Consider the following 12,155-nt stretch of genomic DNA (forward strand, 5'->3'; position numbering starts at 1 on the left):
AATATAAGATTAACATTCAGAAATCAGTCACGTTTCTGTATACTAACAATGAAATATTAGAAAAGGAATATAAAAACACAATACCTTTTAAAATTGCACCCCCCAAAATCAAATACCTGGGAATACACCTGACCAAGGAGGTAAAGGACTTATGTGCTGAGAACTATAAAACATTAATCAAGGAAATTAAAGAAGACGTGAAAAAAATGGAAAGATATTCCATGCTCCTGAGTTGGAAAAATTAATATTGTAAAAATGGCCATACCACCCAAAACAATCTACAGATTCAATGCAATCCCCATTAAATTACCCATGACATTTTTCCACAGAACTAGAATAAACAATTGAAAAATTTATGTGGAACCACAAAAGACCCAGAATTGCCAGAGCAATCCTGAGGAACAAAAACCAAGCAGGAGGCATAACTCTTCTAGACTTCAAGCAATATTACAAAGCCACAGTAATCAAAAGAGTGTGGTACTGGTGCCAAAACAGACATACAGACCAATGGAACAGAGTAGAGAACCCAGAAATAAATACTGATACCTATGGTCAACTAATCTTTGACAAAGGAGGCAAAAACATAAAATGGGAAAAAGACAGTCTTTTCAGCAAGTACTGCTGGGAAACCTGGACAGCTGCATGCAAATCAGTGAAACTAGAACACACCCTCACACCATGCATGAACGTCAACTCAAAGTGGCTGAAAGACTTAAATATAACACAAGACACCATCAAACTCCTGGAAGAGAACATAGGCAAAACATTCTCTGACATCAACCCTATGAATATTTTCTCAGGTCAGTCTCCCAAAGCAACAGAAATAAGAACAAAAACAAACTAATGGGACCTAATCAAACTGACAAGCTTTTGCACAGCAAAGGAAACCAAAAAGAAAACAAAAAGACAGCTTGCAGAATGGGAGAAAATAGTTTCAAATGATGCAACTGACAAGGGCTTAATCTCTAGAATATATAAACAACTTACACAACTCAACAGCAAAAAAGCCAACGACCTTTTTTGGGTCATTGGGCAAAAGACCTGAATAGACATTTCTCCAAGGAAGATATACAGATGGCCAACAAGCGCATGAAACAATGCTCAACATCCCTGATTATTAGAGAAATGCAAATCAGAACTACCATGAGATACCACCTTACACCAGTCAGAATGGCCATCATCAATAAGTCCACAAATAACAAGCACTCGAGGGCTGTGGAGAAAAGGGAATGTAAGCTGCACTGTTGGTAGGAATGTAAGCTGGTACAGCCACTATGGAGAACTGTATGGAGGTACCTTAGAAAACCATACAGAACTACCATATGACTCAGCATTCCTGCTCTTGGGCATATATCTGGACAAAACTTTCCTTAAAAAGACACATGCACCCGCATGTTCATTGCAGCTCTATTCACAATAGCCAAGACATGGAAACAACCCAAATGTCCATCAAGAGACGATCACATTAGGAAGATGTGGTATATATACATAATGGAATACTACTCGGCCATAAAAAAGAAAATAATGCCATTTGCAGCAACATGAATGGAACTAGAGACCCTCATACTGAATGAAATAAGTCAGGAAGAGAAAGAAAAATACTGTATAATATCACTTATATCTGGAATCTAATACACAGCACAAATGAACTTTTCCACAGAAAAGATTATGGACTTGGAGAATTGACGTGGGGTTGCCCGGGGGGAGGGGGAGGGAGTGGGAGGGATCGGGAGCTTGGGGTTAATGGATGCAAACTATTGCTCTTGGAATGCATTTACAATGAGATCCTGCTGTGTAGCACTGAGAACTATGTCTAGATGCTTACATCACAACACAACAAGGGAGGAAAAATTATGTATACATGTATGTTTAACTTGGTCCCCATGCTGTACAGTGGAAAAAAAAATTTGAAGTAACTATGATAAAGGGAGTAATTTGCTTTTTTTTGCATGTGTTAAACGGAATCTGACATTTTTTGATGCAAATGTAAGCTTTACAATGGGCCTTAAAAATCATATGGATTATTAATTCACATGAAGTGGTTATAAGCAAATCAAGAAGGGTTGAAGGCAAAGGACATTTTCAACCTAACAATGAGAAATATGTGCCTGGAGCTAGGGTTATACAATTGTACACAACCCAAAGCCATGGAAAATCATGGTTTAACAAAAAAAAAATTATGTCTTTTGAAGCCAGAAGATCTGGGTTTGAATACCAGCTATGGTGCTCAATTTTGGATCATTTACTAAGTTTCTGAGTTACAGTTTGGATAATAATGCCTACTTCACAGAATTTTGATGAGAGGTGACACTATGTCTGACACATACCAGGAAATATTAGTTCACTTTCACTCTTTTCCCAAAGAATGATCCAAAAGCTGCCCACACCTGACACAGCAGGTAACTGAGAACTCTTTGGAGGTGACTTATTGGACTCTTTTAGTAAGTAGCCAGGACACCACCGTATTTCCTGGCGAGTGCTTCGAATACATTTCTGTAAAGAAAACCTAGCTTCTTTACATTTAGTTTTATATTTTCTTCAGGTGATCTGGGCAGAGGCTATTAATATATGCATATTTAGTGAGCTGAAAGCAAACCAACATGAAAAACTGAGGATTACACTCATAAAAATCACAGAGGCAGAAACTACTTGAGTGGGCGTGAGGAACCTTCACAATGAAAGCAAACTGGAAAAAGAAAAAACCACCTCACACACAAATAAATGAAAGGAAATTGCCTTATCTTACCTGTTTTTGTCAGAGGGTTGCTGACTAGCTGCCTAATTACACTGTTTTCTGATGACCTCAAAAGCAGCACAATATCAGTTGGAAGAGTGTCTCTATTTTTAGCCAAGAACCCACTCGCATTATAGGTGACCTGTTGACAAAGCGTGTTGTCATCATCTTCACAATCAATGTCATCATCCTTACCATCATCAGCATCAGCAGCAGCATCATTATCAATAGATGTTTATTGAGAGTTTCCTCATTGCTGAGTGACACATACAAAATTTATAAAAGTAGTCCCTTACAACTTGGTTGGAAAAGCGAACCTCTCCAGGTTTCCACTGTTATCTTTTCAGGGAAAAATGTGTGTCCCACTGATTTTATTGATTTGAAATGATCAAAGAGTTTTGATTCCTCCCATTTCTTATGGTGGAAATTCTCTGTGTTTCCCCTTCTCTGTTTGGAGGGTTAGGGCCATGAAGGTATTCTCATTTCTCTGATAACTGACTCGCCTGCAGTGCAAAGGCCTTTATACATTTTGTCTCAGTGGGTATTTGTGTTGCTGGCACTTTTAAATAATTTGGAGGGTTTTTTTGTTTGTTTGTTTTGTTTTGTTTTTGCTTTGTAGGGCCACACACCTGTGGCATATGTAAGTTACCAGGCTAGGGGTCGAATCAGAGCTACAGCTGCTGGCCTACACCACAGTCAGAGCAATACCCAGATCTGAGCCATGTCTGTGACCTAAATAAACCACAGCTCACGGTAACACCAGATCCTTAGCCCACTGAGTGAGGTCAGGGATTGAACCCACATCCTTATGGTTACTAGTTGGGTTCGTTACCCTTGAGCCATGATGGCAACTCCAGACCTTTTAAAGATCAATGTAAGCTGAAGGTTTCTGGAGGACGGTCCCATGTGATTGTTGTCAGGGACTGAATTGTTCTCGTCCATAATTAGAATGTTGAAAATCTAATCCCCAATGTGACTGTGTTTGGGAACAGGGTGTATAAGGAGGTAAAAGTGGTTAAATGGATTGTATGGGGTCTATAGAGAGGTAGATGAAGGTTATATAAGGCTGGGGCGGGGGGGGGCTCTAATCCCATAGGGCTGGTGTTCTTATAAGAAAAGGAAGATACAGCAGAGAGCTCTCTCTCCCGCTCACAGGTACACAGAGAAAAGGCCACATGAGGGCACAGAGAGAAGGCAGCCGTCTGCAAACAGGAAGAGAGGCCTCACAAGATACCAACTCTGCTGGCACCTTGATCTTGAACTTCCAGCCTCCAGAACTGCGAGAAAATAAATTGTTGGTTAAGCCACCCAGCCTCTGGTATTTTTGTTATGGAAGCCCAAGAAGACTAATATAGTTGTTAAAAACAGCTAGATAAAATGATCACAGGAAATTCTTTTTTTTGTTTTGTTTTGTTCTTTTCTGGGGCCTCACCCGTGCCATATGGAGGTTCCCAGGCTAGGTGTCTAATCAGAGCTGTAGCTGCTAGCCTACACCACAGCCACAGCAATGTGGGATCCTTAACCCACCGAGCAAGGCCAGGGATTGAACTCGAAACCTCATGGTTCCTAGTCGGATTGATAACCACTGAGCCATGACAGGAACTCCAGGAAATTCTTAAAGTATGTTTTAAAGGAGGCTTATTTGGAAAAATCATGTGCTGACAATCATGAGAAAGGCTATAAATATATTTAAGGCAGACTTTTGTTTTCAGGGACAAAAGTCTGTGACACATTGGCTGACCCAGATGTTGTAGTAGACTAGAATGCTTGGGGTTCTGTGCTCTTTTATTTTATTTTATTTATGCATTTCTCATTCCATACATTCCTTCTCGACTTGAATATCTTTTAGCCCTCCAATATTTATAATATCATTGTGAGGGAAAGACCTGTTATTTTCCACAGAAGGGAAAGAATGTTTTCTGGGTGTAGGATAACATATCTGAGGTTTGCTCTGGTGTGGGAAGGCATATCTATCAGTGCATAAACACTGCTTCCTCCAACTGTATGGCAGTCCATCAGCTACTTCTAATTAATCAGCTCAGTTAACTGGCCACACCTTCAGCCTGGCACCTTTTCTTGTTGGGAAGGAGGAGACATAAAGGCTGCAGTAGACAGAGAAGCATCTTAAGTCTGAAGAAGGAAGTTGATAAAGGTTCCCAGGTACTATTTAAAACAGGGAAAAAAGCAGATGTCCATTGCCAGCCAATCTCATCCCAAGCCAGATCTTAGGTTCAGAAAGATGGACTCTTTATCTCATTATAACCATTAAAAAATATTTTTGGCCATAAAGTTCATGGCCTTACTATTCAATGAAAGACTAAAGAGAGACTCAATTAGAATGCTTCAGAGTTCTTACCTTTCCTGCATAATGGTGAATTCCAAAACTGAGCTCCATTCTTTTAGGTCTCCAGAAGTACTGTGATTTCAGATTATCTTCAAATTTTTCTGTAGAAAAAAATTGAACTTCAATATCAAGCACAGAGGAGGGCCTCAAAAAAAATACTGGTTGACAGACTCATCTTTTTTTTTAACTATAAAATGGACAATGTGCAGTGAAAAAACATAGGAAGTTATATACAGCTATTATGTGCAGATGTGTAATATAATTATAAAACATTAGGGCAAAACTTGAGATCATGAATGAGCATGAAAATCATCTGGAGGGCTTGCTAGACTAGACTCCCCGACCCCTAGAGCTTCTGACTCAGTAGTTCTGGAGTGGGATCCAAGAATTAACATTCCTAGTAAGTTCCTAGTGATGTTCTGGGTCTGGGGACCACATTTTAAGATCTGTTATGGAGGAAAGAAACCACATGCTTGAGATTGTCCGGAGAGCTTTGTGAAACATAGCTGAATGCGAAGCCATGAGCCTAGAAATTTGTATTTTGGCTCTCTTTCTACAAGAGGAGCTACATGTTGTTGTTGATTACATAGGAAACACAGTAAGATCATAAAGTATTTATACAACAGTTTTACCAACACAAGTTCTCTATTGTTGCATGAACTTGAAGGTACATTTTAACATCGAAATCAAGTAATGACTATGAAATGAGTTCCCTACAACTTTGGGGTTATTTTCTTTTCCGTCTAGTATTGCCCAACTAGGAGAAAATAAGCCCTTCAGAGAGTCAAAAGGAAGCAACATCACACATTTCTTGCTTAATGGTAAGAAACAGAATAGGAGAAAATAAGCCCTTCAGAGAGTCAAAAGGAAACAACATCACACATTTCTTGCTTAATGGTAAGAAGCAGAATCTACATATTACCAACAGTAAATGAGGGAAAAAAATGTGGATCTAAATTTTCTGTGAGTATTTAGTATACATAGTACGTGCCTCTTATATCAGGGAACACAATGGTTTTTTTCATTGGCACAACATTGATAATCAACTAACTTTAATTTTAAAAAGTGCATCAAAAAAACCAGCCAGACATGCTAAAATATGAGGACTAATAAAAAGTCAAAAGAAAATAAATGACAAAAAAAGGATTACAGATCCAGGTATTGAAGTTATAAAACATGACTTTAGAATAAATGTGATTAATGTGTTCAAAAAATCAAATATGATAGAGAATTTCAGTAAAAACCTAGAAAGCATAAATAAAGAACTAAATGGATCCACAAATAACAAGTGCTGGAGAGGGTGTGGAGAAAAGGGAACCCTCCTGCACTGTTGGTGAGAATGTAAATTGGTGCAACCACCATGGAAAACAGTATGGAAGTATCTAAGAAAACTAAATATAGAACTACCATATGACCCAGGAATCCCACTCTTGGGCATATATCTGGGCAAAACTTTCCTTGAAAAAGACACATGCACCCGTATGTTCATTGCAACACTATTCACAATAGCTGAGACATGGAAACAACCCAAATGTCCATCAAAAGAGGAATGGATTAAGAAGATGTGGTATATATACACAATGGAATACTACTCAGCCATAAAAAAGAATGACATAATGCCATTTGCAGCAACATGGATGCAACTAGAGATTCATACTAAGTGAAATAAGTCAGAAAAAGAAAGATACTATATGATATTACTTATATCTTGAATCTCATATTTGTCACAAATGAACCTTTTGACAGAAAAGAAAATCAGGGATTTGGAGAACAGACTTGTGATTGCCAAGGGGAGTGGGAGGGAGTGGGAATTTGAGGTTAATAGATGCAAACTATGGCCTTTGGAATGGATAAGCAATGAGATCCTGCTGTATAGCACTGGGAACTATGCCTGGTCACTTTTGATGGAGCATGATAATGTGAGAAAAAGAATGTATATATGTATGTGTGACTGGGTCACCTTGCTGTACAGTAGAAAATTGACAGAACACTGTAAACTAGCTATAATGGAAAAAATAAAAATGATTAAAAAAATAACCAAATGGAAAAGAACTGATATACTCAATAACAACTTAATGACAAACGAGATTAGTTTACTGGTATATCATTAAAATCTAAAACTGTTTAAAATGTCTTTTTCAGATACTTAAAAAATTTTAAGTTTTTTTAAAAAATTTAATTTAATATCAGATAGCTGAAAAATCTGTTTTTTAATCTAAAGTTTTTTCAAATTTAAAATTTAAAAAATTTTAACCATTTTAAGTGATATCCTCCTTAAATATAACATACACATCTCTGCCACTCAAAGAGAAAAATGAATATGTTTAACCATTCTTGAAGACTCAGGATTAATACCATGAACATGGATTAACGTACTGTGACTTAGAGGTTATTAAGGAATTTGAGGTTATTTGCCTATATTGGATAAACAACTAGAACACCATAGATGAATTTATTTCCTCCCTGTTACGTAGCTCTTTTCCAGTTATGGAGCTGTCCTTTTCCCATGCCCTACAATTTCTAATTTGGGGCTAGATAATTTCTAAGGTCATTTATAACATAAAACCCTATAGCTGTGCTCTATCATCATAGAAGGAGAAGTCCAATGTTGAAACTTGTTTAATTCATCAGTGAATATTTCACTCTTTTCTAAATATTCACCGGTCCACATATTAGATCCAAACTATCTTCTTTAAAGTTAGATATGTGGCTTTGTCATAGCTATTTCCTACTAAATAATTTAAAAAATTAAAAAGTCATTCAAAATTACATGACTGCATTACATGAAAACTATGTAGACATACTGAGTTTAAAACTCACCTACAAGAGTCTGATCAGTGGCCTTGGGGAATCTACTTTCTTCATCAAGGAGGGACAGTAAACCCATTGGCTTCTGCAGGAACATATCTAGGAGAGGCCGGTTATCTTCATATTCAATAACTCTAGCATCGACATCTTCATTTAGGTATTCATTCTATAACAGGATAGGACATGTACAGAAACGCTTCAGTTTTTTTTTTTTTTTGTCTTTTTGCTATTTCTTTGGGCTGCTCCTGCGGCATAGGGAGGTTCCCATGCTAGGGGTCAAATCAGAGCTGTAGCCACTGGCCAACACCAAAGCCACAGCACGCAGGATCCGAGCCGCATCTGCAACCTACACCACAGCTCACGGCAATGCCGGATCGTCCACCCACTGAGCAAGGGCAGGGACCGAACCCGCAACCTCATGGTTCCTAGTCGGATTCGTTAACCACTGCGCCACAATGGGAACTCCCAGATTTTGTGAACAATATGTAACTTGGCAGTAACTCCCTAAAATCCCACTTTACACATATTGCTCCCTATGGCATTCCCACTGTGGCTCAGCGGGTTAAGAACCTGATGTAGTCTCTGTGAGGGTGGGGGTTCAATCCTTGGCTTCACTTGGTGGGTTAAGGATCCACCATTGCTGCAAGCTGCGTAACAGGTTGCAGATACAGCTTGGATCTGGTGTTGCTGTGGCTGTGGTGAAGGCTTCAGCTGCAGTCCCAATTTGATCCCTAGCCTGGGAACTTCCACATGCCACAAGTGCGGCTGTAAAAAGAAAAAAAAAAAAAATCGCTCCCTATGACCTTGCCCTTAAACTAAGGGTGTCATTTTTTTTTTTCTCTCCCCAGAGCTTCTGGTTCATCAAAGTCAGTACTGATGATACTCAGAATAGTAATAAAACTTTTTTAGTCTCAATGCTAGAATTATACGCATCTCAAGCTTTCACCATGCAGGAGATGATGTTTTTAAAGAATTGTAATAAAATTATGCTCTAGAATTTACAGAATGTTAATTAAGTCTATGTGAGGGTTACATCTCCCCCAATTTAAGCCTTTTATCTAAACTCAGAAATGCTGGATCTCTCAAGAACATAACTTTTCAGTCGTGATGACATTTAAACTGTTGGGAGTGAAGAGCTGTGGATCATAGAAACAACCAATGGATGGAGAACCCCGAGCATGTAGGTTCCTATTGGGCCTCTGCCACTTAACCAGCCATTGAATCTTTCAGAATCTTCTTAGTCTTTAAATTTCCATTTTCTCAAATATTACTCAGCCATGAAAAGGAGGAAATAATGCCAACTGCATCAACATGGATGGACCCAGAGATTACCCTACTAAGGGAAGTCAGACACACAAAGAAAGGCAAATATTTGATATCACTCATATGTGCCATATAAAAAAAGATAAAATGAATTGATCTGCAAAATGTAAACAGACCTATAGACATAGAAAACAAGTTCATGGTTACCAAGGGGGAAAGGGAGGAGACAAAGGATAAATTAGGTGATGGGATTAACATATATACACATTACTATATATAAAATAGATAATCAACACGGACCTGATGTATAGCACAGGGAATTACACTCACTTTTTTGTAATAATCTATAAAGGAAACAAATCTGAAAGAGGATAAAAAATATAAATATATATATGAATAACTGAATCTCTGTGCTGTACACCGAAAATAATACAATATTGTAAATCAACTATACTTCAATAAAAAAGGTGAAATGAAAAATAAATATTACGTTTAGAATGGATAAGCAGAGTTCCTATCATGGCTCAGTGGAAATGAATCCGACTAGCATCCATGAGGACACAGGTTCAATCCCTGGCCTTGCTCAGTGGATTAAAGATCTGGCATTGCTGTGAGCTGTGGAGTAGGTCACAGATGCGGCTTGGATCTGGCATTGCTGTGGCAGTGGCATAGGCTGGTGGCTACAGCTCTGATTCGACCTGAGGCCTGGGAACCTCCATATGCCTCAGGTACAGCCTTAAAAAGACAAAAGACAGAAAAAAAAAAAAGAATGGATAAGCAATGAGGTCCTACGTACAGCACACTGAACTATATCCAATCTCTTGGGATGGAACACAATAGAAGATAGAATGAGAAAAAGAATTACATGTGTGTGTGTGTATGCCTGGGTCACTATGCTGTACAGCAGAAATTGACACAATTTTGTAAGTCAGCTATACTCTAATAAAAATAAAATAAAATACAACAAAAAATAAATTTTCATTTTCTCATATACTAAAAGGAAGTAACAATCTTCACCTAACAAACTGAAAATATCAGGTACATTAATCATCATTTGCTGTTGAGCATATTGTCATACAAGATGAATAAAATAAACTAAAATAAAAGGAATGAACAATGAACTAAAATAAAAGCAATGAACAATCACTGTGTTGGTGGTACCAGCACAACACAGATGGTGATGACTTATTTTACAAAGGGAACAGGAAGAAACGGGTTTCTATGATTTTTGCCTTCATACTGGGTTCCCAACTGCAGTGCTACGAACTGTACAGGAGAAAACATACATCACCTCTGAACTATGGCCTGTAGTGATGCCTGGAGGGTACTCACTAGTTCTTAGGTGATAAAGCAACTCTTACTGGGGAAGTGTATCAAATAATCACTGACTGGAGCAGAATGTCTGGCGCCATTCACAAATTAAAATTACAGGTCATTTTCATTACTATTTTATATATTCTTTAATTCACTGACTATTTTCACTGCATATCTTTTAATAAGGCACTGTGATGGGTGATAAAAGAAATGTTTAAAACCAATTCCCTGTCCTCAGTGGACTTAAAATAAAACGTGTGATTAGTAAATATATACTCAAAATGCAAGGTTACACAGAATAGATAATGCTATGTATAATGTACATGAGTTCACAGAAAGAGAACTTAGTTCTGGCATCTTCATGGAAGAATTTTAGCCAATGGTAGGTGTTGCATTTAATAAACCAAACTTTTAATCATTGCTTTAGGAGCCTTATAAAATTGAAATCACAGTTCAAGAGTGTCACCAGGAAAAAAATAAATATATATTTTTAATTAAAAGTAAACTGAATATGTAAAAATGAGGCAGAATCCATTGGTCTAAAAAGTAGATCACCTGAAAGACATTCAGTTTTCCCAGTACAAAAAATGGAAACCATATTTGAAGTTTCACAGCTTTTTCACTTGAAGGTAACCTTGGGAGATTTACACAGACCCAGAATTACCTGACTGTCAGACACATTATACTGATAGCAGATTATAGCTGAAATGGCAATGGCAAAGTTCAAAAGAAGTTTTGTATGTTTTAAACACAGAGCCTGTGAGGTTAAGGTCTAAACCAACGCCTTTGTCATTTCTACGTGCCTGTGTTCAAACTTATAGAAAAGTTGCAAGAACAGTACAAAGAATTCTCGTTTATCCAAATCCCCCAATACCTAGCATTTTACCATGTTTGCTTTATCATCTGCTCTCCTTCTATACATGCATATTATTTTTAGCAATAATAGTTTATTGAAGTAACTACTAAAAAAAACAGAGCAAAGTGGTAAATATTCATGCTATAAAAACTTAAGCTCTTGATGTTAAATTAAACTGAAGTTGGAATCTATTTCTTTCTGTATTTTCTATCCAAAGCTGATATCAATCGTCCTGTGCATCTTTGTATGAATGTTAATAGCAAGCCCCAGGGAATGTTATCATTAACTTGAAAGATATATGTCATTAATCCAGAATTGGACAAGTAACCTAATGATAAAGTTATTCTGGATAATTCCTAATAAAATGTGCTTGTTTTATTTTGCATATATTTAACAAACTTTGGAGAAAAGAGATTCAAATGATGCTCCCTAGAACAACTTCCTTTTCAGAAAAAGAGGTATACGATACATGCTGAGATGAAAAATTTCACTGAGTCACTTTTTGTGTATGGTACCCATCCTTGAAAAGTCTTTAACAACCATAGTGGACTTTACAAATTTATATCCTATTGACAGATATTGGTTTAGGATAAGGAAGAACTTCAGTTAGAAATTTGGAAATGCAATTTTCTTTCTATACACCAGGATCTCTTTCACCTTAAACTTTTTCCTTTACTGTCATGTTTAAGTCTTCACCAAAAAATGTCTTTCAGTTTGGCAACAGAAAATAACTGAGGAAGTTCACATTGTGGCTCAGCAGTAATGAGCCCAACTAGTATACATGAGGATATGGGTTCGAACCCCAGCCCTGCTCAGTGGGTAAAGGATCCAGTATG

At 37.5% G+C, this 12,155-nt stretch overlaps 1 protein-coding gene across 2 annotated transcripts in view; it reads right to left on the reverse strand.

The window, feature by feature from the left end:
- MYO3A (myosin IIIA) overlaps positions 1-12,155 on the reverse strand; it is a 224,632-nt gene that overhangs the window by 54,229 nt on the left and 158,248 nt on the right. For both annotated transcript variants that reach the window (XM_047755030.1, XM_047755031.1), the window contains exons 21-23: positions 7,899-8,052; positions 5,091-5,179; positions 2,747-2,876 (exon numbers count right to left, since the gene is read on the reverse strand). In XM_047755030.1, the coding sequence (XP_047610986.1) occupies positions 2,747-2,876; positions 5,091-5,179; positions 7,899-8,052 (373 nt within the window). The remainder of the gene's footprint in view (positions 1-2,746; positions 2,877-5,090; positions 5,180-7,898; positions 8,053-12,155) is intronic.

The sequence above is a fragment of the Phacochoerus africanus genome, chromosome 12, assembly GCF_016906955.1.
Source record: "Phacochoerus africanus isolate WHEZ1 chromosome 12, ROS_Pafr_v1, whole genome shotgun sequence".
NCBI lineage: Eukaryota > Metazoa > Chordata > Mammalia > Artiodactyla > Suidae > Phacochoerus > Phacochoerus africanus.